This window comes from Poecilia latipinna, unplaced genomic scaffold, assembly GCF_001443285.1.
Source record: "Poecilia latipinna isolate Pla-1442-1.1 unplaced genomic scaffold, P_latipinna-1.0 Scaffold1093, whole genome shotgun sequence".
NCBI classification, from domain to species: Eukaryota; Metazoa; Chordata; class Actinopteri; order Cyprinodontiformes; family Poeciliidae; genus Poecilia; species Poecilia latipinna.
In genome coordinates this window covers 1111-28894 of record NW_015113709.1, presented here as the reverse complement: position 1 = coordinate 28894, position 27784 = coordinate 1111, and the positions used below count along the sequence as shown (strand labels likewise).

The 27784-nt window shown below is 39.6% G+C and overlaps 1 protein-coding gene across 4 annotated transcripts; it reads right to left on the bottom strand.

Annotated features, from left to right (window-relative positions):
• Positions 1 to 6: 6 nt before the first annotated feature.
• Positions 7 to 27784, bottom strand: LOC106959543 (AP-1 complex subunit beta-1). 4 transcript variants are annotated; one of them, XM_015052180.1, is made up of 23 exons: positions 27492 to 27784; positions 24798 to 24903; positions 24583 to 24718; positions 23779 to 24024; positions 23505 to 23695; positions 23157 to 23378; positions 22927 to 23047; positions 22496 to 22591; positions 22006 to 22121; positions 19786 to 19951; positions 18992 to 19090; positions 17431 to 17690; positions 16479 to 16686; positions 16289 to 16309; positions 15286 to 15372; positions 14239 to 14268; positions 14014 to 14151; positions 13791 to 13936; positions 13575 to 13704; positions 10454 to 10538; positions 9816 to 9902; positions 9095 to 9249; positions 7 to 351 (listed from the first exon to the last, which is right to left on the bottom strand). In XM_015052180.1, exons 1-23 carry the CDS (start codon positions 27526 to 27528, stop codon positions 277 to 279), a joined length of 2958 nt encoding a protein of 985 aa, XP_014907666.1. In that variant the 5' UTR covers positions 27529 to 27784; the 3' UTR covers positions 7 to 276. The 4 variants fall into 4 exon arrangements, with proteins under 4 accessions (XP_014907666.1, XP_014907664.1, XP_014907663.1 ...); XM_015052178.1 differs by lacking the exon at positions 15286 to 15372 and having other exon boundaries at positions 27492 to 27598; XM_015052177.1 differs by lacking the exon at positions 16289 to 16309 and having other exon boundaries at positions 27492 to 27598.

Here is a 27784-nt window from a genome sequence, read left to right as displayed (position 1 = left end):
TGGAGATGTTCGAATGATTTAGCTCAAGGCGAAAATCCTGAACTAAACATAATTAAAAGGTGGAAAGCCTGAAATCGCCGCTGTCTTTTCGGGAACTAAAAGTGCTGCTCTAATAGGTTACAACCGACGGCGAGGCCGTCTACTGAAAGGACAGTACGACTGCAGGACGGCGTTTCTGCGCTGCGCCAGGCTGCGGCCTGGTCGACGCGTCGCTGAGAAAGGGCAGAAGAAGGTGCCAGGAGGTCGATGCAGCGCAGCGGAAGGTCAGATGTCGGCTCAGTTCTTCAGCACGGCCTCGTAGCTCTGGAAGACGCACTGAGAAACCTCCGGAGCTCTGCACTTCAGACACACCTGAGGGACAGAAGGAGCTGATTAACGACATGCAGGTTTTAACGAGCGATAAGACCGCTGACTGTCTGATCTCATCTAAAATCTTTGTGCTCAAAGATGTTCCCTGAAGTACATTATTTCTTAAAGAAAATGTTTGACAACTCATGACCTAGAGTTAAAGATCAAGTTTGTTTGTTTTTTCTTTTTACCTTCAGAAGAAAACAGTAACAAACATTGAATGAAACCAGCAGTCCAGCAGCAATCGAGCTTCTAAAAATAATTTTTAGTAATGGATCCTTTCATTTTTGGGGAAATGAGTTTAATATATATTATTCCACTTAATTTTTTTTTTCTATTATTTTCATTACTATAAAACGATTTACCAGATTCAAAGTTAGATTTTTTTCCCCTCAATTGTACAAAAAATTCTAGACATTTACAAAGTGTAATCTGTGGATCTTCTTAAATAGTAATTTTACTGTCTTTAGGAGCCACAAATAATGAAAGAAAAACCATGAACTGGTACCGCCACCTTTATTGATACATGGACATTAGACGCACTTTAGGAGCCGCAGCTCCAGTTCAACCTGAACTGAAAGTTGTCAAGAGGCCAAAATGTAGCAGCATATCAGTTTCTGAACACTGGTGCTTTTAGTCAATACGAGACAAAACCAAAATGCTAAAATATGATGGGGTAGATCAGAAATGTCAGTTTTTATATAAATCAAGCCGTTAGACTGTTGCCCTTTAGAAAATGAACGAGCAAAAAGAGGATTAAATTAGGCATTTTTCCTGTTTTTTTTACCCTAACGTATTAAAGTGAACTCCATATTTTTACTGAAAAAAGTACTGTTGATCACTCGGTAAAGTCAAAAAGCAAAATTGGGAAATAAGCTAAAACAAAAAAAGGAAATAAAAAAAGAAACAAAAAGACTTCAAACGGTTAAAACAAAGAAAAAACAAAACTGATTTAAACTAATTTTAATAAAACAGCCTAAAAATGAACGATACCAATAGACTGCCTCAGAAATCAACATTCTTGAGTCGAGTTTTGTGAGATTTTTTGGGGTAAATCAGGCCATGATGGGTAATTAGAAAGACTCGATCACTCATTTAAACATATTCATCGGGACACAGCAAAAATTATTTCTCACATGGGAGGAACAAAAAAAAGAGCCTCGGATTAAAAGCCCCTCAATTTAGTCTTATCAGGCACAGGCAGACCTACGGACAGAAACACAGATACATAAGCACACTGGAGGAAACAACGGCGGCCTGCATGCTCTTTGATGTCGGCCTCAGCTGGGGAAAAGGTTCTGGATTTAATGGAGCATCATAAAGTGAGTCCCCCTTCCGCCCTCCCCTCCTCCTATCAGACTGCAGATATTATTTTTCTCCCAACCAGGAGCGTGCCGTTTACAGGAAACACCAGGCAGCGGGGGTTCTTGCTTGCATCAGTCCATGATGTCGCAGAAAGCAAATCGGACCAAGAGGATTTGGGGGAGGAGGGAATGCAGTAATTAAAATTCTGCAGGAGTGAAAACCTCTCAGCCCTGTGGCAGCCAGGAGCTTTAATGACCCAGGTGTCTCTGATGGGAAGGACGAGGACAACCTGTCCCCCCCCCCGGAGACGCGTTGCCGCTCGTTCTGCTGTAATCACCGTCACCGCTCAGAATCCCATTTGTTACACTGAGGAGGAGCTGATTAGTGCGTAGGAGGCAGGGTCACATTGTGGCTGTACAACCCCGAGGCGTACCAGTCAAACCCCCAGAGTGGCACGTTCAGGTAAAGCGGCGTATTTTGAAACAGCTGCTTGCAGCGACGGCTGGATCTTTCATCTTATCAAGCAGAAAAGGAAATAAGCTTTCCTTTTCTCATATTTGAAGCTTTTCACTGGGTTTGATGCTGATTTTTTTTTTTTTTTCTTTCTGAATTCATATTACACTGAGTAATCCTCCATTATCCTAATTACAAGCCGGTGTGTTCACTTATTTTGTTATAAGCCATCAATTGTCTGTTGCCTGTCCCCGTATCAGCGCCCCTAATTCTCTATAATGTTTACTCCATTATCCTAATTACACTGATCAGGTATTCACCTGAAATGGGATGATATGTTGAAGAGCCGCAAAGCGGGAAACGCAGGGTTGTCGATAAATAACGCCGCAGCGGAGCAAAGCCTCCCTCGGCTCTCCGGGCTCTTCACTAATACACAGTGCTGCTGCTGCCGGCATTTAGACAGCTGTGCTGCTATCGGCAAAATGGCAGGAAGCGCAGAAGCTGCGGCTGCCGCGCACAACTCCTAACGGCAGCAGGCGGGAGCTCGGCTTGTTTTTAAAATAACAGCAGCGCCACGTCCTCGGAGCATAATGGCGAGGAAATTACAAACTCAAGTAGGAAGAAGAGGGGAAAACGGGGAGTTAAATATTAATGGATTCTTCCTACACAGTTTTATTTTCCCTCTTGGAAAAAAAATACGAGCATTTACTATCAAAGTGTTTTGATTCTGCAAGCGCCAAGCGCCGGGTGGGGAAAAATAAAATCTCAAACTGCAACATCACGAGCCGGAGAGGTTTCTATGTACCGTCCTAGATTAATCTGTGATATGCACTCTGTGTTTTCCAGTAAGTAAAGAAACAATCAGTTCTGTGAACTGCAACAAAAACCCGTTAATATCACCTTTAATGAAGCTTACAATGCTGGAAGAATGACTCGCTTCGCTATAAAAGTGATTCAATTAAAACAAGTCATTTAACATTTGTTTCAATGTCTTCAATATGTAACAGACTGAATAAAACTGTAAAAAATATGAATTGTTTATTTTATAAAAGGTAAAACTCGTTTGAGCTGATTTATTTGTATCCCAGAAGAAACCAATAATTCTCGCAAAAATATTTCTGCAAGAATATTAGTTCAAACCTTAAGAATCAAATAAAATAGCATAAATTAAAATATCTGAGTTTGATTCTGAAAGCTCAGCACACAGACCTTCTGCTGCAGAATCAACAGGTCAGAGTGAGGAAGGAAAGCAATGCAAATGATGCAGCGCAAAGAAAGAAGAAAACAACCGGCTGGGAAGTTTGTGAGGAGAAACCCGACAGAGGCGTCCAGAAATAAGCCTGCATTAAACATAAAGTGAAACCAGGTATTGATGCCAACGCAGAAGAACACCAGACACAATGAGAAATAATTTAACGACAGCAGCGAACAGCAAGGAAACAATCCAAAGTCAATCGGCTGCCTGCTGACAGAATGTTTTCAGCAGCAGCTGGATGGAAACTTAAATCAGTGTGATTCCTTGGAGCGAGACAAATCAACAATTAAAAGATTTAATCGGGATAAACAAAGCAAAGGTGAAGAGATGCGTCACAGAAACAGACCGGTTATCAAGTTGTTACTGAGCTGCTATCCTAGTTATTCCCTCATCTGATTATTTTGATACCAAAAACACTGCTAATGTTTTTTTTTTGTTTTTTTTCCATCCGTTATTCTCCAAACTGCCGTCTTTACATGAAGAGAAATGAGCTCAGATGTTCAGCAACTGCAGTGATTGCTGAACATCTGCGGTTCAGCAACCACCGAACTGCAGATGCTGAGATCGATCAAGTCCTTCATGTTTGCCTGCAGAGAAAACCTCAATTCTCTCTGGAGAAAAGTTTTCTGGTCTGATGGTGCAAAGACTGAGCTTTCTGAAGACAAGGAATATGTCTGAGTCAATGTGGGGCTTCCAAACCTAACAAAAACCCAAATATTCCTACTCTGAAGAGCGGAGATGGTAGCATGAAGCTACAGGATATATCCACATAACAGCAGCTTCCTGTTGATGATGACGAATTGATGTTCCAACACAAGAATGACCTCAAATTTGACCTAAAAAGCAAAAACCCACCAACAAACTAATCAAATAAAATGTACTTGTACACATCTGCCAAGAAGAGTGGATTACTCTGAAACTGCAATAAAAAGAAAACAATGAGTCCTGTTTCAAACGATTGACGTTGCTAATTTTGTCACCAGTTAATCTTAAAAAATAAAAATAAAATAAAAATCACCCAAAAAGCTTCAAAGTAAAACAACATTCACCCCAATTATGAGCGTATGCAAACTTCTGAGCTGTTAATATTGAGAAAGTAAAATTTTTGGCCTTTGATTAAAAAAAACCCAAGCAATAAAGCTCTCAGCCTGAGAATCCCAATGTACAATATTCGTATGCTGAACAGAAATGGATATGTAGGCAAACCGAAGCCTTGTGTATTCATGGAGTTTCTATTTCTGAGTTTACTGACAACAGTAAGAACACGCTGTAGAGGTGGGCAGAGAAGAGGAAAATAAAACAAAATAAATCAGCCAACATCACTGGTCACATTGTTGCCATGGGGACAGGAGATGGCAGATGAGAACAGCCCAGCTTCATGTCAAGAAGATGAGCAGCATCCCAAAGCTCCCAGATATACAGTGTACATAAGTTCAGAGATGGAAAATGAGGTCGTTAAAGGAAGTAGACAGGAGCTGCAGCTGATGTTTCGTACAGGAATAAAAGCCACTCTGCCGTGTTTTCTGTCTGCTTGAAAACTTCTCACTTTTTCCTTTCTTCCCATCACCTTCGTAGAGTTGTTTTCGCCTGCAGCAGGCAGCTGTTTTCAGCAGAGGAAGGTGTGAATGTGTGGAAAAGTGGGATTGTTAGAGACGTGGCTCCAACGAATACAACGTCATATCAACTAAAAAGGTGACGAGTCTTCAGCAATGCAGGTTTGGAGCTCCGATTCTTCATATTACTAATAAATTGTTACATTTCTGGTAACCCATAAAGATTTTAGTTTACCCAATTTCTAAAGTGAGCAACTCTCTTTTGTAAAATCTTTGTTTTGTTTTTGTAAAAAACAAAAACAAAACAAAAATCTGAATTCAAAATTGTGATTTTTAATTATTTAGCTTCCTAAATAATTAAACACATTTTCCAAAGAGTTAGCAAGAAGCAGACTGGGGAGTGGAACTGGGACAAAGCTTTAATAGTTCATATAAATAGAAAGGTATCGTGGGAGAGCTGAAGTCAATCAAGTTTAGATTATGAGGAAAAATAGGCCAAGCTATGATTATGGTTCAAAACAACACTGGGTGCAGAGCAGGAGAAAGAAGAAGAAGAAAAAAAAACTAAAAAAAAAAGAAAAAAAAAGGACCCAGAAGTGTATGTTTCCTCTGAAGAAAATGATTCTTAATCCCTTTTTTTTGTTTGTTTTCTGAAACACCGTAAAACCCAGTGAAAAATGCAGTGGCAGGGCTTTACTCCTTCAGGTCTAAAAATAGCGTTCGACAAAAGGCTTTGGCAGCTTGGCTTTAATGTTCTGTGCCAAGAGAGCGCTGGGACCCTGCAGCAGCTCACAGCGTCACTGTACATTATGTGCATGCAGCAATATAAACTCTGCGCTTACGTTCACTGCACAGTTTGCAGCCTACTGTGCTGTGCAAAACCATTTGCTCCTCAAGACCTTGTTTTTTTTTGTTGTTGTTTTTTTTTACATTTTGTCATGTTACAATATAATCAGTACAGCTGACCTGTATTTAACAGGTTTGTTAGAGAAAAGAAAAATCTGTGAACAAATGCCATTAATGCAGCGTTAGATCAAAAAACAATATCCCAAAGCTCTGAGGATCTCTTGATCTTGAATCAGTCATTTGAAAATGAGAACAGTTATGGTGGGAAATCTAAACGGAGAGCTCATGAAAGGAGAGAAGTGATCAAAACGATCACGGTAACCCTGGAGGAGTTGCAGAGAGCTGCAGCTCAGGTGGGAGAAAACTGCTGACAGGGCAACTATTAGTTTGACCTCGATGGAGGACGAGCAAGAAAATAGAAAACAGATATGAGAAAGAAGCTTTTCTGGTCAGAAGAGGCCAAAACAGAAATTTCTGAGATGACATGCAAAATGTCATATGTTACAAGAACTAGCATTGTACATCAGTCTGACCCTTCCGTCCTCACTGTGATATATGTCGGTGGCAGCATCATGCTGTAGGGATGCATCATCTTCAACAAGAAGAGGCAAACAAGTCAGAGATGATGATGAGAAGGATGAAGTTAACCCAAGAAGAAAAGACGTTTTAGGACTAAAATTATATTCAGGAGGCTTTTACAAAAAAAAAAAAAGAATCAGTTAAATAAAAGAAAAGAAATGTGACAAGGGAAAATGTTAAGTTAAATTTTAAGGTCCCATGTTGCTTTAAATAATTCTGAATGGCACTGAACCAGTGAGCTTCGAGCGACACTGAGGAATACTTTGGGCTTTAAAATGAAGAAGAACAGCATAAAGAAAGGAAGAGAAAATACTGAAGGATAAGAGCGAGCTTCCTGGATCGTTAAAGTTTAATAAAAACAGGATGTGCTGTGAAATAAAAAAATAAACTACACGTTTCTTCCAGGATAACAAATATTCCTCAATCACCCAGGATACTTATTATTCGAATTACATTTCTGTTTAACAGGTTGGTCTGTGCAATGATTGATAAACTGAGGGAAGAGTGAACCAAATGAAAATTCAGAGGATTTAATGACCACACATTGGATGACTGATAAATTGACTGGCCCAGACAGGAGTAAACAAAAAGACAGTTGACGCTGCCTCATAACTTAAACATGAGGCGAATGCTGACGGAGGAACGAGCAGGGAGGTGAGTCGCATCAAGGTCACCGCTCGCTCCGAATCTGTACGCCAAACACAATCCTTCAACTTCATGACTGAGACTCGCTGACAAAGCAGAGACACGCAACGTCATAACGGACAGGAATGCGTCAATGCATCCACACAATACTCAGGAAGTTTGCTGCTCATCGCAGCGCATCCGTCTCTGTCACGGCTGCTTGCTCACTCGGATCCCAGAACGTCAATAGTCTCGATCCTTGTCATGGAGCGGTGACAGTCTGATCACTGAATCATTCCGACTTTATTCAGTACAGAAGATTCTTAAACTAAACTGAATGACCTTGCTCACTTTAAGCATGCACAGAGTTAAATCAACATAATCTGAAGCATCTTTTGATTCAGTTTTCTTTGGTAATCAGCTTCAAAACATTGCAACTTTCTCATTAAAGCTGCGGTATGTAGCCTTTATTTTAAATATGTGTTTACTTATTTGTTTAAATTGCCACTGTGTTGTATAATATTAGAGTCTGCAGAAGAAGAAGAAGAAAAAAAAGATCCTCCGTCTCCTCTCTGTGGTCCTACAGCTATCTCCAAAAATACACAGCTCGGTTAAAAACGACCAATCAGAGCCAGGAGGAGGATCACACTGATCACACCTTCCCTGATGAGGGTGGATAAACAGTTTCCTGTAATGGTGTTTCTCCACCATTAGCACATTTAGCAGCATGTACCAGAGGATTATTGACACATCTTCCTCTTGGCTCCAATTGGTAGTTTCTGACGAAGCGGTACCATACTGTCACAACATGGTGAAGATTTAACAAATGTGTAAAAACACATAGTGCTTATAAAAGTTACATACTGCAGCTTTAAGTCATTTTTTGTGGATTTAGATGTATGCATGGACTCTCTGTGAAATCTGAAACCTATCTTCATATTTATAGCAGAAAAGTTTTGGACAAAAATTGAAACACATTTGGACACGAAGCAAAGTTTCATTTAAAGAAAGAAAAACCTCAAAGCGTAATGCTACCAACGCCGACTTATACTGGGACTATGCTGTCACCGTCTGTGCCAAGCCTTTTGGAATTATGGCCCAAAATTTCTTGTTTAGTTTCATCGACTATAATATGTTGTCATACAACAACTTTGTGAGATTACAGTCAGAAATTGTCATTTTCTTCGAGAAAAACAAAACAAAACTTATTCTTACAACCCTGCACCTTCATTCAGATATAGCAGGATGACTGGGGAAGCAAAATGCAATCAAAGAGAGAATCTGCACAATGTAGGATGAAGACCATCTAACGTTTACTTCTATGAACACGAATCCTTTTCTTCTTAAAAAAAATTTAAGTGTGAATTTTGTTCTCTGATGAAACTCCCAGGCCTTCAGAGAACAGCTGGATTCATACTGCAATTATGTGAAACACAAGTGGACTTTATCTGCCCATTATGTGACTTCTGAGGACAATCAGTTTTATTTGGGGGTATCAAAGAAAAGCGGGCTGAATACTAATGCACAAAATCTTATTTGCAAAATGATGTAAAATTTAGTTCAGTTACAAAAGGAAAAATTTACCGAATGACAACAGTCAAACATTCAAGAAGACGCCTTAATGTTCATGACAGGTTATTGTGTCATGTTTATGTCAGTCTTATGCACACACCTTCAAATAAAGTGTTACCAAAAAAACTATTAATCCTAGGCAGAAATTAAGTAAATTAAAACTATGTGCAGATATATGACGTAAAATGTGTCAACGGTATATTAAAGGTTGTTGATCTGACAAAAATGAAAATGTTTAAGGGGTGTGAATACTTCTGCAATTTACTGACTGTACCCATGGATGTAATCGGTTATAGAAAGCTTTGAAGGTAAGCTTGTGGAAAAAAAAAAAAAAAACCTTTTTCCTCATCAAAGGAATCATCTGTCAATCGTCTTTTATTTATATGAGGGCTCCCATGTCTGCTTGTTCTCATGGTGAAATATTTCTCAATATTTTAATTGTCTTTCAAACTAAATTGCTGACAGTGACCTTGTCTCCTCCCAGCTGTTTCCTTCTTCAGTAATTAGCAGCACAATCAGAGCAGTGATTAGACCAAACAGTTTGTTGTGCAAGACTCACTGTGAAAGTCGGGTTTCCTGTCTGCACCCGGAGCTCAGCCAGAACCCAGATGCCGTTGCTGAGCTTGGTGGACTGGTACAGCATGTCCTGGCCGTCCACGGTGCGCTTAGCGATCGTGAAGATGTTGCTACCCTGAAGTTTGTTGGAGGCTGCATCTGTTAACAAAGAACGCAACAAGAGATCACAACCTCCCTGCTGAAAACGGTGCTGCACAGTTCATCTTGGCTCAGATACTTAAATCTAAACCCCTCGCTGACTTCTATCATGCTCTGAGACCGTCTGTCATTAAATGCACTGGACCCTGCAGAATCTCTTGTTCCTTTAACCTACCCTAGCACATTTTCACCCCGGGCTTTCTGTGAAACACCTGTGTAGTTTCTAATTCTGAAATAACTCCTCAGCCTCCCTGATGCACCCCAGCAGGACGTGAAATCCTCTCTCTTTGTTCCTGGAAAAGAAATTCAATCTGTCGGGGTAACTCTCCATTAAGCCATTATTATGAATTCTTCTCCAGTCCAGCGCTGCTCACACTCGTGTAAAACTAAATTATGACACATAAATAGAGAGTGCAGCTGATGAGTCTTTATCAAATATAAATTGCTTCATTAGCTGGGATTAGTTTTGAGATAGACACGTCTCTGTCTGGCTATTTCAGTGTGAAAAGAGGCTGCGTTTTTCGGTGCGGTGATGTGTTTTTCTCTTCATTAACCCCCCGTCTTACCCGAGCTGAGATGGCAGTCTTTGATCTGAAACTGGGCCTCGTTGTCATTAGAAATGTCTTTCCATGTGGCGAGGAAAACTTGTCTCTCTGTTAATAAAGACATGCAATCATTGGGTGAGTTCCAGAAAAGCTTTCTGAAATATATGGGTCAATAGCAGCACCATTTGTGTTACACTATGAGTTTTCCCACAGTGCAGCAAAGACAAGAAAAGAAACAAAAAACCGGAGCAAGCAGTGTGTGAGCAGTTCATTTCGACTGTGGAGACGAGGTGTCCTGCTGTGGCTTTGGCTGTGGAGCATTAGCTCACAGCCTCTGGCAGCAGACATGCTGCTAGCCCCATCAGACAGCTCCACAGGGACAAATGCCGACACATTTTCACCAAATGAATCAAACAGCAACTCGAGAACAAAAGAAAAACAAAAAGAGGACTCAAAATGGCCCCGTTGTATAATCTGCCCTGCCATGTGAAGCGACAGGCTTTTAGGCTGGTGGACAGTAAACAAGCAGTCGCAGCACACGTCCAGGAAGAGTCGCACAGGCATCAATCTTTCAAGCGAGGGCTGCTTATAGTACGCCGGCTGACGTCAGCAGGGCTCGGAGGCATTTGTGCGAAGCTATTTAGTGAGGAAGCACTCACCCATCTTCCCGTCTTCCACAAACAGCATGCTGATGGGGTACTGGCAGCTGAAGTAAAACACGTCGATGTTGTTCTTAACAGCCACCTGCAGGGAGGGGATTAAGTTCGGATGAGAGGAGAAACAAGAAGCCATCTCAGAATAATTACTTTTCAAGTGCTTTTCACAGAGAGACGTCACTTCTCTTAGTGTGGTCCAAAAAGTCGGAGCAGGCAAATGTCCTCCGAATTCAGTCCAAAGAGTTATTCATTTAGAAACAGACTTCACAAATACAAACGAATCTCTGAAAAATACAATTTCGGATCACCAGGCTGTTGGTACCTTTTATTTAGTCAACAACATCTTTCAACTTGTCAAATAGTTTAAAAAAAAAAAAAAAAAAAAAAAAAAGTAATGTTTCAAATGTGTTTGTGACAACTGCTTTGAAAAGTGCCAACTTAAAGTGTGAGATGATCTCTGGATTGAATGTTTTTTTCAGGCTTGGTCTCATAATCATAATTTCAAAGCCAATCAGCACTTGATTGTTTTCAATGTTGTCAATCTTTCAGATCACAAATCTGTTCGTCAAAAATAAAACAAAGGAAAAGAAAAATCAAAAACACATCCAATGACATAACTGGCCATTTGCCATCCTTCTTTCTGTTCAGCCAGCCGCTGAATAACACACAGTACTCAATGATGTCCCATTGCCAATCCACACGGTTTAATAAATAAATCAGTCCAACCTTTGTAGAAGCAGATAAAACAGCTTTAGCAGGATTCTGTATTATTTGTATATGTGATAAAATGAGTTTAACTCTCACTAAAAACAGCAAATGGAAGAAACTGCATTGCTCCACTCCTTATAAATATCTAAAAAGCAGTAACGTTCTTCTGGACACATGAGTCAAAGCTTTATTTAGCTCCAGGTTCTATTTTTCTCTAAACAAGGCTCTGATAAGTGCTTTGAATCCACTAGAGTTTTATCTAGAGGAAGTGGGAGGAATGAGCCTCAAGAAACCTGACCTTTTGTACCAAGAGTTCACATGAGCTGCTCTACAAATTAGCTTTAAACTGTGTTGAGCATGAAACGGTGTAGAATGATCACCTCTTTGTTTTGCTTCTTTAAATGTTTTGACATACACAGTATTTAACATTATAATCCTTGACATATACGTACATTTTTACTGTTGGTTTCTTGATTTTTTTTTTTTTTTAAATCATCTTTGCAGCGTGTTATTTTGAAATACGACACCAATAATCTAAAGAAAGCAAAAGTTTCTGATCTACAAATAGCATTCTGAAAATGCATCAAAAGTGCTAAAAATAAAGATCCAAAAAGGAGAAATAAGGAGCAAGCAAGGATAAAAATAGGATAAATGAGAACATTTATAAATACTCCAAAGATTTTATCTGACAAGCCACAGATTTAGTAAGGAATTTGTTTGCCTTAGCTTCTCAGTCAGCTTTACGGTCCTGAAGGTTTGAGCATAAGAGAGGGAAACAGATCAACAAAGATCTAATAAAGGAAGCATCTGCAGAAACAAGTAGTAGGCAATGATACTATCATTAGCCAGCTTTATAAAGAGCTGCAGCTTTGCTAGAAGAGCGAGTCATGAATAATTCAATGCAGCATCTTATTCCTAAGATGCAGGAGCACAAACAATGCAACGTTTTTGAGATGGAGCTTTATTAGAAAAGGCTACATTGGTGTTGCCACTTAGGCATTTTTAAAGATGGTCAGGTCTGTGTGACCATCGTGCAGTTTATACGATTTCATTGCTATGCTAGGAGGACTTCACTACAAATGCCACGAAGACGCAAAATACAAAAGTTGGCATGAATACAGATGGTATCTGCATGTGTAACCTATAAAATAAAACTGAAAAATCTGCTATGAACAGTGGAAATAGGCCAGATCAATACTGTTCATGGAGGAGGAAAAGAAGAAATGTTAGAAAAGCTGTTCAGGCGAGAAGAAAGAGGAGGAGGCATGTGAAACCATTAATGACCATCCCCACCTTTCTCTTCTCCCCTTTGACAGTCTTATCTTCCCTTCCCAGGTGCAAACAGCAATAGTCAGCCCAGTCAAAAAGGGCCACAGAGACCAAAACCCGACCATCGCTCCATTTACAACCTTTCACAGTAACGTTGGTGAATGTTACGGGTTTAAACCGTTTCATTCTCAAAATGGGACTTTAACAGCATGGTAGAATAACAATGCGACACACTTGGTCAGCGTCTCAATGGATGCATTCAGGATGCCGAGTCAAACGGAGCTGAACAGCATTGGGGCTCTGTTTTGCACTGATACCTGATCAATCAAGAGCCTGAACTAGCTGCATTTCCATTAATCAGAAAATTGCTTGAAATTCCAAAAGTAAATTTGATAATGAAGACACAGTGATTCTGACAAAAACATTTCTGCGCCAGGATGAGGAAGTTTTTCAGCAATATTAAAATAAATGTATTTCGCAAAACTGCAATGGAAAAACTTTTTTTGCATAACACTGGCTGGTGAGTCATGTGATCAACAGCCAGATGTTACTACTGGTGAAAACCACAAAGACGACGACAGGAAGTCGTAGGAGAATGATGGTTTGTTTTTGGGGGGTTTTTGGGGACAATGTGCAGCTGGCTCCACCAGAGCTCTCACAGCATTGCACATTTCATAAAAAGTTGTCATTCAAATGTGTTGACTCCATAGCTCTTCTGTGAAATCACACACTACAATTTCTCAAAAACACTGCATACGTAGCCGCTGCCAAGTATAAGGGCTTGTCGCTCCAACGCCTGATTAAGACGCCGATGTTTCCTCTGATAGATGATGAGCACCAGCATCAGGGCTGAGTTATGAATATATATGTCAAGTAACTGTTCACAACTGTCACTGCTATTGTTTTTAATAACTTGTTGCATGAACAAGCATATTCACATGTGATTTTAATTTCATTTCTTACTGGATGGAAACACTGCAATTGCAAAATTGTGGGGGGGTTTTCGACATTAGCAGAATATCGACAACGATTTGTGCGCATTTGTAATGGAAACACAGCCAGTGATGGACAGAAAAGCACTGAGCCTGAAAGAAAACCAACCCAGCCAGGTAACATTTAGAAATGTTGCTCATAGTGTAGGTTTTACCTGCAGGTTGTTGAGCGGATCCATCTTCATAACAGGTCCAACCGTATTGAGTGGAAGGGTCACTTCGATGCTCTGGTTGGGGCTGAGGGGGGTCAGAACCTGGAGAGGACCAGCTGGAGCGAGACCAAAGCTAAAGACAAACAAAGAGAAAGAAATTTCACAAAATTCAACTGGTGACAGAACTGTAAACAAATAAAAGATAAAACTCGATCCCACCTGTTCCTGTTAAACTGGATGGCAAAGTCAGTCATGACACTCATTGCTTTATTAGTGAGAGTCATCTCCATCTGGATGACACCGGCACGGCGGGCAAAAGTGCCAGATATTTCAAGCCCCTTCCCCTTCATGGCTGGGAGCCAAACCTGTGGACAAAGTGATGAATTGTTAGGGCTCCATGATTATGCAAGCAGTGAATTTCAATCCTAGAGTACGAACTTACTGTTTTTGGTGGGCTGTAGGCGCCCATGGGCATACCGACGCCACCTCCAAGATCAAACAGGTCGTCCAGTCCGCCGCTAACAGGAGCGCTGAATGAGGCTGCCGGCGCAGCTGGAGGAGCACCGAAACCAGCCCCCATCTAAGGGTCATAAAACATATGGTACCGTCAGTTTTACCCCGTAGGAGACCATTAAACCTCAAAAGACCTTTAATAAAAAGGACTTACGGCCGAACTTCCTCCAAGGTCTCCTCCGAGCTGAGCATGAGGAGTAGGCACATAAGGAATGTTAAAAACTATACAATGAACAAAAAACACTAGATAACACCCTAAAAGGATTGAAGAGGGTGAGGGAGGAGCGAAAGGAGCTAGAAAATGTCTGTGTGATTAATGGTAGCTATAGGGTTTAAACTATTACTGAACCCTGCAAAAATATTCTGATTTGTTGGGATTTTAAGTGAAGTAGTCGCAGCTATTCACAAAGTAATCATAATTGTGAAGTGGAACAAAAACATGGATTCCAATCTGTTTTACCAATATAAATTATTAAAAAAGTGGCATGCATATACATATATTCAGCAACTTTTGCTCTGAAACCTCGAAATAAAAGCCAGTGAAATCAATTGCAACGAGAAGCCACCTGACTAGTAAATATTATCTGTGGCATCTCTGCAGGAGCAACAGAGAGGTGAGCAAATTTTTCTACAGAGCAACTATTAGTCATGCACTTCATTAAGCAGGAATTTATTAAAAAGCAGCAAGAAGAAACAAATTCAGAATCTTCAGATATTACTTAAACATAAAATTAAGACCAGGAACAGATTTCCTTCCATTTCACAATTAGGAACTACTTTGTGTTTACTTATTATTTCTCAGTAAGATGCATTTAAGTCTGTGATTTTTATGTGACAAAATATTAAAATGTTCAAGGGTACAAATACATTTGCAAGTAAAAAAATAAATAAATAAAGGTGAAGTACATAGAGACAAAGGACGTGTATGCTTTACCCCTACTTGGGGACAAATAAGTGAAATTCGACAGGTTTTACTGAAATGCATCTCAAAGTGAAGGCTGAAGACAGACTGAACAAAACCTTCATGATTTGTGATTCAGTAAAGTCCCACCTTCAGTGAATGGGACAACCAACAGTGCAATAACAAGTGCAAACAGGAAGCCATTACTGCAGGGGATGCTACGGAGAGGAAATAGTGGAACAGTAAGGGTCTATATAGGCTGCTGGCCTTTACTGGCCCAGCATGGTCCACTGGACCGACCTCAGTGGGGCTGTAATCTGGGGGCGACGGGGACTGATGCGGGATCTGAGGTGACTGAGGAGTGTCCGTCCGCAGGGGAATGGGCGGCTGATTGAAAGACGAAACACATTGCAGAGCCAAAAAATGAGATGAGAGATGGCCTCCAGGACTTAGCATCAAGCTAACTGCACAAGTCAAAACAATATGAGATGATGAATGAATGAAAACATCAAGGCAGGTGCGTGGAAACTAGGTAAGCAGGGGTTAAAGAGCCCATATTATGCTTTTTTTTTTTTACTTTTCCTGCAAGGTAAAAATTCCATTAATTAAACAGCTCCACTGACTTTCCACTTCTGAGCCGTTTCAATAAATGTAGCATAACGTAAAACTTTAACCTGGCTGGAGTTCATCCATAAACTCTGAAGAATTCAAAGTAAAGTGCTTCTCTACTTTATTTGACTGGTATAAAAATCTGTTTGAATAGTCCACTAAATTACATTACACAGTTTCCACCAGTTTAGTTGGGACAGATTTCAGTGATGGGACAAGAGTGTATAATGATAATTATTACTAATCTTTATTAAAACTTTAAGCCTCTGTTTTTAACAACAGCTGTGTTGTTTAAAATGGTGTGTTGATGTCTTTCTTCCACTTATTTAGATTTGCAGGAGAGTACAAGCAGAAACATTTAAAGAAAACTGTTTTCTCCGAGGCAGAGAGAAATATAAACAGTTTAACATTTGTAAGCATTTCTTGAGTGAACACAGCTTGTCGAGTATTACAACTCTGCTCAGAACATTACTACATCAACAGCATTCCTTAGCACTGGTTTTATTAGGTTGGCTGATGAGCAGACTGGCTTTAGAGTGAAGCTTTTAAAAGACAAAGGGACAAAGAGCGCAACATCTACCTGAGGTCCCAAAAGAAATGATCCCCCTAAGCACGAAATGGGCTCTTTAAGACTTATTGTTTTAAAAATGGTTTTATATGACTGATAAATATCGTGCCCTTTCTCTGTAGTTACCGGCTCAGACTCATCCCCCATCTGCAGGTGCAGCATTGAACAAAGAACAGAAGAACAGATAAGAAAAAAAGTAAAAGAAAGAACAAAATGTAAAAAATAGAAAACGTTCCACAATTTAGACCCAGTGACATTAAGCTTATAAATGAACTAAACCTGACAGACGGACTCAAGCAGGTCTTCTGAAACGTACCAGGCTGTCCAGTCCCCCTCCAAGGAGATCCATGGCGCCCAGCTGCATGCCAGAAGTGGCTGGGGGTGGGGGTCCAGTGGTGGCAGGGGGTGTCAGATCAAGATTGAGGAGGTCGCCCAGGAGGTCACCCTGGGACGGTATGACCGCAGGCGGTGCGTCAGAAACTCCAGCTGCAGAGCCCGTGTCTGGGCTCTCAACGCTCTCTCCACTAGAAAGAGGCAAAACAAGTTCAAAATGACAGGATGAACTAAACAAAATTAAAACATTTTAATTAATTTCTTAATTAAAATGTGTCATTGCTAATAAACGGTGCACATGCACTCACCACAGAGATGAATGCCACTTTATTTGAGGCTTTGAGGACACATCTGAACTTTTACGTTTTCAGTGTGGAATTATAAACAAATACTTTTAAATAAGCTACCATCAAAACTCTGATTAAATGAGCTCTTTTTTTTTTTATTAAAACCAGAAATAGTAGACCTCATTTAAACTGATTGGTGCATGTTCGGAAACCAGTCTTAAGAACAGTTCGCAAATCCATTCCCAAGTGTCCTTGGGGATGGATTTCAAGATTGCCGTTTCAAAAGGAGGGTAGATGGTCATGTAGGCTCATTGTGAATCGAGTCCGACTAAAACGGGAGAGGAAATTGGTCAAGATGTTCAGAAACAATCTAGGAACTGAAAAGGACTGAAACCTGATGTGAAGCCAGGGCCGATCTCCACAGTAAAGTGAGTTTCATAATCAAGATATTAATTTAATGCATCAATAGAAGCCTCAAAATGGTGACACTCATGCTCACAGTGAATGTTTGCAAATGTATCACGTGCAAAGCATCTTCAGCACAAAAAAAAGTATTTCCTCTTTAACCCAAGGTGTAAAAAAAAAAAAAAAAACTACATCCATTTAGAAAAGCCTGTTAAAACATAAAGGGTTCAATGTGTAACTCACGATCCAGCACTGCCTGGGAGTCTCTTGTGCTGAACCCCACGGCTGCCCTCCACAAAGGCACTGGGAGGCTTGTGGTAGACAGAAGCCAGAGTCCCAATGTGGCAGATTAGCTCCTCCAGCAAGGTCGGCTCAATCAGATCCGTCTCCTCGGAGATCAGAGGCTTCTCAGCCAGAACCACTTCCTTGGCAGCCACAGGGTCCGTGGAGAGCAGACGCCAATAGATGTAGCCTCTGTCCCTGAGGTCTGGGTTATCAGAGTCCTACAGACAGACGTGGAGGAATGACACTAAATATCCTTGTAATATGTAGAATAAATAGTTTAGACTCTCTGTTCCTGATATGGGACTAAGGTCTGAGAATTAACAGTATTAAAACTGAGTTTGCCTCAATGTAGTGGCCAACAGCAAAAAAAAAAAAAAGGTAACGGATCCCTCTCCTAAAAGAGATTAATAAAGGTAAATCCTGTGGATTATGCGCTAACCTGCAGAAGTCTCACAGAAAAACAATTTGTGTTCATGAAGCAATGCTGTTTTTTTTTTTTTATGAAAACATTTAAAAATACCATCACCACACAGAAAAAAGTAATACAGTGAGCTTCTTCTTGAATTTTGTCATGTTGGATTACATACATTACTATGTTAAAACATGCACTCTATAAAAGTGAATGATCTTATGAAATCAATCGACAACATACATTTCTACTTATACAGCCTGTAGATGCAATCGGTCTCTGTTCATAGTAGGTTCAAGATAGAAAGATATATGTGGTTCCTAATTATTAAGATACAGCTACATTGACATACAAGACAAGATCAACTTTAATGGAACAGAAGAGTATCTAAAAACACTTGGAAATCATAATAATGGGAGATCAGGTCTTGGATCTAAAATCTCTCAACATTAACAGTTAAAACATCTCAACTGTAAACGATTGTTTCTATGCTGTGTCAGATATATACTAAAATAATAACCTTACTAGTTATAGAGTTTACAGTTAGTTTAGCTTGAAAATGTTGCTGATTATTGACTGGACCAACTCAGAGGTGAAGGAGAGTGGCAACTACTTCCAATATCCACATTTAATTTACAATTTAGAAAGTCTGATGAAGGCTAAAGGCTTTATAAATTTATCAGGATCAGAATCAGTCCGAGTCAAAAAGTGGGAGTACAAAAGCATGTTTGCTTCTCTTGCATCACCGATCCTTTTATCCAAATTAAAAAGAGGAAGACAGAGGATTGAAAGGCACCTGGGCAAAGGCATAAGCCAGTTATGAGCATCAAGGTATACCAAGGTTTTAAAAAAGTTTACAGTTTCATCAATATTTTCCATCATCATTCCTAGAGTTTAAAGTCCTGCTAGTGAGATGTTGGAAGTGCTAGAGTCACATTTATCAAACACTTTAAATCAATTTAGCAGCAAAAAATGTAGCTTTCACTCCTTTTCAAATTCTATCCCAAACATGATTATGCAAAGTTAAACGGGACGCCCATGTGTAGAAACAACTCAAGTACAAAATGGAAAAATGTTGAAGATAATAATTTATTATGGTTTTATTCTCACCTGTGTGGCCAGGCTGAGGACCTGCTGCACCAGCTCCTGGGTCTCTGTGGGTTTCTTCAGGAACAGCTTGACTATTGCAGTCAGTAGTTGTAGCTGCACCTAAAAGGGTCACAGTGAACACAAGTTACAGCTGCGCATTTAAACGATTTAAAATGGATTCTCCAAATCTGTAACGCAGTGGATTTAAAGAAACAACTGTTTTCTAAACCTCAATATACAGACCAAATATACAAAGCTTCAGTCTTTAAGTTTGTTTTTGTGGTTTTAAATCTATTTAATATAATAAGGGAATCTTTTCTCCATGTTATGAAACATGGTAAAAAAAATAATAAATCCCTCCGCCAGCAAAAATCTTTTATAGGCAATAACATGACAATCCTTCACTTATTCAGATGGAACAACCTTTTACAGCTCTACACCTCCCACTATGAGCTGCATCTTTCATAATTTCAGAATTGAAAAACCACACAACCGTCGTATTCCACACTGAACCACACGAGAGCGTGAAAAGAGAGGCTTTTTGACTAAATGTGTCCAGAGTGAGGGTCCGCCTTTGATTTAAATGCTGCCTGGTGAAGATCGACTGCCAAATTAAAACCTGATCTCTTAAGCTCATCTATACCAATGCCTCCTACGTGTTGCCATATTTACAGCAGCAAAAAAAGCGGCATTAATAATTTTCATGCAGAAAATATACACTCTTCTCTGCCAGCACTGATTAGAAATCATTGAAGCACAATCAGATGTTTTTCATTTTCCAAATAACAACAAACCCGGCAGCTTACTAAACACACCTGAGTGCTTTCATCATGGAAGCCCTCCAAAAAGCTTTCGAGCAGCTCATCAGCGTTGTCGATGCGCTCAGCGTACTCTCCCACAATCCAGATCATGGCAGCACGCGCCTCCGGCTCATCCAAGGAATCAAGGTTCTCACACAGAGTGGCAATCACGCTCTCATACCTGCAAGGAGTTACACCAAATAACATTACTGTCAATAAAACATAATAAATCAGCAATGATGAAAAAAGAAAAAAAAAAAAAAGCGCTAAACAAATTGCAAATGTCTCCAATTCAATTTAAACTCAACCTGGTAACGTTTTGCCAAAACTAAAAGGTAGGAAACTAAAAGGTTGAGTTGTTGTTAGGGTACGCAAAAGTAGTGACATAAGGTCCCACCTCATTACCCATTTCACATCAAACAGCACTTTAGCATGGCATTTTTTTTCCCCAGAAGCCTGACAAATGAAAATATATTTTTGCACACATTTAGGCAACGGATTCAGTCCTTTTATTCAAAATGTGCAACCATAATTCCCTCTGAAGTGCTTCAGGTTCTTCTGATCTGCATAAAATTTGCAGCAATTAATACTCCCATTTGCATAATGGTTTTTCTACAAGCTATGCTGAGGCACAAATGTTTAATTAATGGGAAAGAGCAAACTTTGACTAGCTGGTGACTCATTTGGCTCAAAGCGTGAACCATGCCGAGCTGATAGGCTTTGCAAAGCTGCTCCCTTCAAGGCTCACGACTCCAGGGCGATGGTGTACTGCTGAGTGGGCGAGCTTCCTGTCTACCACATGAATCCCGTCCACAGCAGAAGTCACCCTGCCGCCAAATTAGCCTGACCTTTAACCTGTCTGTCACTAGAGGACCCAAATTTGGGTCCTCTAGTGACAGGGGTGTCAAACTCCAGTCCTCAAGGGCCTCTGTCCTGCAACTTTTAGATGTGCCTCTGCTGCACCACACCTGAAAAGAATAATTAGGTCATTAGCAAGGCTCAGGAGAACCGATCTACACAGGGAGGAGGTAATTAAGCCATTTCATTCCACTGTTTTTTACCTGTGGCACATCTAAACACTGCAGGACAGCAGAGGACTGGAGTTTGACACCCCTGTCATTGTGAATGACAACCTGAGACCAACAGGTTAACCAGGTGGAATCCCAGCAAGTTGTCAAAGAGAATCTAAGGAGGCCCCTAAATCCTTCCTTAAAATCTCTTTCCAACGCTTATCAGGCAAACATTTATAAAACAAGATGTATATCCAAAAATGTTTCCCTTTAATCACATGAAAATAACCATTAATGTTAAATGTTGTATTTTATTTTTAAGAATGGAAAAAAAAAAAGAGAAAAACAAACAGATTCTGAATTGGAGTGATTTTTAGCTTGAACCTGACAAAAACCACTAGCTCCAATCTGTCATTTCCCCTAATTGCTAAAGCCTGATGTGTGAAGCACAACACTCTTCAGTTTGGAAGCTGTTAATGAGGGCAAGAAATGTTCAATATCAGTGACGTGTTAAAAAGGCTTTAACACCTAAAATAAAAGCTAAATACAGTCCAGAAAAGTTGTTTTCTTGTATCTGAATTTTGACACGTTGACAGCTTTTTGTGGAAATCTCAGATTTAGGATAGCAGAGAAACTTTAGCAATAGGCAGAGATACTGATTACAGTTAAACATGCTAACTTTTCTAGCAGTTGCCCCCTTTCACACACACACCATGGCATCTTCTTAGCTCTGGATAGAATAGAAATAAGTTTGAAAGAAACTGATACGAAATCAATATTATTTTTGCCAAATATCTAATGATAAAAGTTAGCATAATTATTGTCAACTTCAGTTAGTTGTTTGATAAGATGACAAAACTGTCAGCCATCTTCAAAAAAAAATTTTTTCAATAAAAATCCCAAAATTAGAAATCCATTTACAAAAATTGCAATCACAATTTAAGCACTTTTAACCATAAAAATGTCATATTAAGATTTTTGTATTTTCAGCTCAGTGATTAATGGAATAGGTATTTTGTCCGCTTGTATACAAACCAGACAAAGCAAAGTAATGACTGTCTATGTCATGTTTACCGGTAAATATCCTCCACATTTTTACACAAATCAGCAGCTTTGTGGGAATCATTTGCTAAATAAAACTACATAAAATAGTGAAATTACATATTTTCTAGAAATTTCTGGAGAAAAGGTAAATGTTAAGACTGGTGTGTTGGACAAAACGTACTTGTTGGGGTATTTGCGGAAGATGTCCTTGATGACAACTATGGCCTCCTGCACCACATAATTGACCTTGGTCTGTATGAGATCCAGCAGTGTGCTGACGCAGCGCTCTGCTGATTGCTAATAGTGGGAAAAGGAAAAAAAAAAAAAGCCCAAGAGACGTTAAAAATAACAGTTTTCAAATATTTAGAAAATATAAACAGAGCTCATTTATAAAACAATGATTTGAGTATTTGTGTTTTCCTGGACTGAGGAAAACATTATGCAGATGAGAATATTTTTACACGTCTGAAATAAAAAGCACAATGAATTAAAATCATAGTGTTTTCAGTAACAGGGCCACCTTGTGCATAAAGCTGTGCCTTACAAGTGGTCAGTTATCATTTGAATTTTATTTGAATGTGAATTTTGCTGTAAGTGCAACAATATGAAGGATTGCTGAAGAGTATTTGACAAACAAAACCTGGCGACGGTGCTCTGTGATTTCCACTAACCTCCACTTTGATGGCACAGCGGCCAATGGCCCTGACCGCTTTACGCACAAAGTCCACATCCACCTCAGTTGCGTACTCCTTTAGCTCAGCCAGCACCTAGAGTAAAAAACAGGCACCACACAAACAGGATCTTTACTTTTCATTTGCATCCTTAGATTAAGACCTCAATGAACCTAAATATTATCATAAAGCTCATTTATTCCAGCAATTCCAGTTGAAAAGCTACAACTCAGATTATTTCTGTTCATTCTATGATTTTGACTTAAAGTTAAGGAAAGCCCCAAATTCATTTGAAATAAGTCAAACTGTGTAACCATTCTTCATACGTACAAGTTTCACTTTTCAAACTGAATTACTGACAAAAATCAACTTTTGTTGATATTTTCATTCATCAAGATGAATATATATATCTTGGATAGGTTGACGGTTACCTGGGCAATGTTGGCCTGAGATGCAAGGCGAATCATTATGTCCAGCTTCTCCAGTTTGACATAGATTGGGTCATTGTACTTGACAAAGAAAACCTTCATTTCATGTTTCAGGATTTCCGGTCTAAAAGTACAAAATTTTACCACCACCACCACCAAAAAAACAAAAAAAACATTATTAAGCTTTGTCTATTCAAAATTGAGTGCAAAAAACTGCTTTTCTGTCGACATACCTTCTCTGCACAATGAGGTTGATGTTTCTGAGTGCAACATATTGCAGCTCAGGCTCAGCAGAGAGCAGCGTGACCAGAGGGGGGGCGAGCTTCTTCAGCAGAGTGCCATAATAGTCCAGGTCTTTAGGGAGCATTTCCATGAACTTCATTAAAACTTTAACTGCTGACAACACCACCGCCGAGTTGGCATGCGAGAGCCTCGGGGTGACTCGCTCACAGATGCTGGCAGATGATAACGATAATAGGAGGGAAACAAAGAAATGAAAACGAAGTTGTTCAGAGACATTTAGAGACGTGCAGAAAGAGGAAATATGTAGGTGGGAGTCACTACCAAAATAATAATCTTACCTTTGGGACTCTCGATCATCCCGAGGTGTGTAATTGGCTAGACAGTCAAGAATAAATATCTGGCCCCACTCTGTGCATTCATTAAGAGCTGTCAGCAACTTGTTTATGGTCTGAGGGTTCAGGTCCAGAAGATTGCTGTTGGGATGTGACTCTGCAATTTCAGACAGAGCCGCCACGGCATTTGCGACGACCTAAAGAGAAAGACAAGGGGTCAAGGGTTGCATCATCTGCAAGACTTGCATGAATTCAGTCACGCCATCAGAAAGAGCCACACCATGGGATTGGAGTCCGAAATCAGATCCTTGAGAGTGTCCAAGAAGCCCTGGTCCTCCACTAACTGGGCGTTGATATCGTGCAGCTTTGCAACACACACTGCAGCCGTCTTCCTCACATAGGGGTCTTCGTCCTTCAGACATTTTCTCAGAGGCTCACAGAGGTACTCGGTGATCTTGTCCACACGAATACAGCCCATGGTTCGAACGGCGAGGGCTCGGATGAGAGGGTTGGGGTCTTCACAGTCCTGGTGGGTTTCCAGAAAACATGCATTCCTTTAGCCTTTTAATCAGACATAATCAAATTCCTTTTTAATTTTTGTTTAAATTAGAATAGTCAAACAAACTATGGGGTGCAGTCTTCTTAAATTAGAAGACAGGATGAAAAAGTAAAATGCTTAATGAAAAGCTCTAGATGGCAACACAGAAACTGATCTTTGGAGCTTAAGCTGCCATCAGACGAGTGAAAAAAAATACCCAAGGGGACAAAGAACTTCAAGGAGCAGTGATGAGTTTTTCTCATGAAATGCGTATAAACAGGTTTAAATTACAGACAACACTACCCACACAGCAATTATGTGCTGCATTAAAGTAATTTGCTACTGTAAAAACCAGTACAATCCTGTTACTAAGAGACAAACTTGTAAAATTATACCTCTCCCTTTTGATTTCCTGATTCCATGCAAATAGTACTTTAAAAAAATCAAAACACACACACACACAAACTGCAAGTTGAAATTATTTAACTGCTTGAACTGACGGCATACAAACACCATCACAAACAGTAATGACAGGCTGAGCTTCACCTTCACAAAGGTGTTAACAGCCATGATAGCCATGTCTGGTTGACTTTTGGCATAGTTCATAAGATAGAGGTAGACCAGCTTTTTCAGCTCCAGGTTGTCGGTCTGCATGCAGTTCACCACATCTGGAAACAGAGCACTGCAGGAGAAATCACCTGTTAGAAGACCAGTGCCATCACACACTTTGTTCGTTTCTGACGTCATTTCTAGCTGCTCACCTGACATCCTTCCCCACTGTCATTGATGCAATGACCTTTTTGACAGCCTCCTTCTTCTTCTCTTTTTTGTCACTGTTCAGCTCCGCCTTGAGCTCAAAAATCTCCCCTAAACAAACAAAGAACAAAGGCCAAAATGTTTCCATTTTAGCGTGCTATGATGCATTAAAAGTGAGCAGAACCAGTCAGTTAGCAGTATCATGTTGCGGAAAATGTTAGAAACAGTTGTCAAAAAACTGCCTTGCTTGCTGCAGTCAGCTGGCTGAAAGTACGCTTCTACACATTTCCCTCATTCACAGGACGGACAAAGTCAGCAGTTTCTAAATATTTTTGATCATATAAAGCACCGACAGTCATGGTGTGGAAACTGAAGGAGAGCTCCTTATCACTCTTATTGAAGTGGTGACGTTTAAAAGTCACACTTTTAAATGAGATGCTGCAAAAAGTGTCAGGAGTAGCTGGACTTCTCTAGGCCCATAATTAGCAGATCTGGTGCCATTTGCTGTACGTAGACTGGCTGAAAAAAGAGACTACTTTACTTTTCTTTTGCTTAAAAAAGACTTTGTTTTTTTTGGTGGGAGAAATATTTCTAATTGTGAAAGGCACAGTCTCACAATATGGAAATTGAAAGAACACTTTACCCAGAAATGCTGTTTTAAAAGTACAGCAGGGAAGAAGCTATGAGTGCAATGACTACAATTTATCTGACTGCATGCTGGCCACCAGCTATCTGCTGTAGTTTAACTAATTAACCAGTTAATATCAGTTCTCTGCAGAGCAGCATAATCGCTGAGTCAATTATTGTTTTAAATAAAACCAAGTGGATTGTGTGTTTATTTTAAATATTTTCTGTTAATGTTGTGATGGTTCTTTTAAAGGATTTAAAAGGGGAAATTACAAGCAGTGATGTTCCCTTTTTACTGACATCCTTATTAGTTTATCATACATTTAAATCAACACAAAACAATTCTGAAAGTAGGATTTATTGTGAGTCTCTGTATTTGATGTGGTTCATTTGTCATTGAATAATCTTATAAATATACAAATAAGTGCTGTGCTGCTGAACAACATGCTCAAAGTGCTTGCAGAGCGTTGAAAACTATGAAAACGGTAAGTGTCCTGTACTCGTGTAGAACGTTATCAGGTCTGAGGACTCTGATGTGCTTTACGTTACAGTCGTTCACATGCTGATGGTGATAAGCTACATTTTAACCACAGCTACCATGGGGGCAGTCTGATAGAACATTAGAAAATCTGTCATAAAAACTGATGGAAGTGTGAAAATAATAAATACATTTCACAATAGTGTGCAATTAAAAATGTGCATTTAAAATCTAAAAGGTAAAAGCTTAAATCAATGGGTTAAAACATGTTAAAGCAGTATAAAAGTGTTGAGAGTGGGTGGGTGTAACGGCTGAGCAGAGGGCTGGCGACAGTTTTTCTGTCTATCCTGAGTGTGCTGAACTGGTCAGGTCAGGACTCATTTTTTTGGTATGGCCAAGATCTGGAGAACCAGAGAGCTTGAAAGGCAAAGGCTTGATCCAGTTTCACGTCTGGACCAAGATGTGAAACTGGTCCATTAATGGACGGAGAGTTAAACAGAATCTATTCTGATGGCCAGAGACTATTACTTTGGTAAACAAACTTCTCGTTTTATTTTCTGTATCTCTTGAATATAACTGTTTAAATTAATACAACATATTTAAAATATTATTCTGAGTTAGTTTTTTTTTTCTGGTTACTTATCCCTCAGAGGTTCCTAGGCTCTTCTGAACTGGCCTAATTCAAATGTAATATTTCCAATAGTTGAACACTACTTTTTATTCTTGTTCTCTGTAGCTAAGTGATGAGTTACTGGTTAAACATGGCTGCCATTCAGCCAGCGCCACCAGGCCCTCTGACCACCACCAGCAGGTAAGGCGGGTAAAGTGTTTTGACTGAGACGGATGGAGCGGTGGGACAAACTCCTGAGCCACTTGGCGCCTGAGCAACAATCTTTCATAACATAGGAAATTTAAGAGCTTCATAATTCCTGGCTTTTACACAGCAGGACAGGTAGACATATATTATTTGCACCACACACAACAATAAGAGTGGGAAGTCATTTATTGTGAGAATGTGCATGTCATCTATTACTCTCATTAAACTTTGTATTTTGTCAGTAGAAACTAAGTCTGCGAGAGGTTTGAAGTCATCCTGGGAATATTTTGTTAGGATAAAGTCTGTTTACAATCATGTGTTTCTTTACACAAAGCAAGTTAATCTATAAACATGTCAATAAAGGGCAATTATGGCCTTAAATTTGATCCTAGGTAATTAGAGTTTTCTGCTTAATGTAAACTCCTTCTAGATGCTACCAGAATTACTAGATGAGAGCTTAAAAAAAAAAGATCCACGCCATTACATTTCTAGTAAATCTAAAGATTCAGACATTAGTTTGCAATATGCAACTTTACCAGGATATTTTATTAATCCCAACACATAAATAATTTTATTTTCTTTACTTATGTAGAGGCAGAACACAATCTATCATGATATATTTGCACGCTGATAAAAATATATGCGTTCTTTCTTTTCAAAAGCAGCAAAGTTAATGTTTTTTGGCTATAATAATTTGTCTAAAGGAGCCATTTCTCAATATAAATACAGCAATTTAATACAGGAAGCTATTTATGAACATAAAGAAAGTTATCAGACCTTTCTTGGTAGTAGTGAAGTACTTGGAGTCTGTCATCTTGGATCCAAACTGTCTGTTCTCCTGCAAAAAGCAAAGGATGAAACAGAATAACTGCAGGGCTTTCGCCCAAGTGAAACTCTTTAGAAGAGCAGCAGGAAACACTAGAAGTGCAAGCAAAGGAGAATAAAAGGATTTCCTCTCTTTTCCTGAATAGATAGTGGCAGATTGGGAAAGAAAACAAAAGATTTTGCTGAGAAACCAGATCCTGATTATCTTCTTTAGAGAGAAAATGTCAATATCAGCACAAACAGAG

Excerpts from the sequence above, each read along its gene's own strand:
- LOC106959543 (XM_015052180.1), bottom strand. The coding sequence starts at position 27,528 with ATGACAGACTCCAAGTACTTCACTACTACCAAGAAAG. Across the intron at positions 23,696-23,778 it reads TTTCGGACTCCAATCCCATG|GTCGTCGCAAATGCCGTGGC; the intron begins GTGTGGCTCTTT and ends CTTTCTCTTTAG. Across the intron at positions 17,691-18,991 it reads TCCTCAGCCTGGCCACACAG|GACTCTGATAACCCAGACCT; the intron begins GTGAGAATAAAA and ends GTCTGTCTGTAG.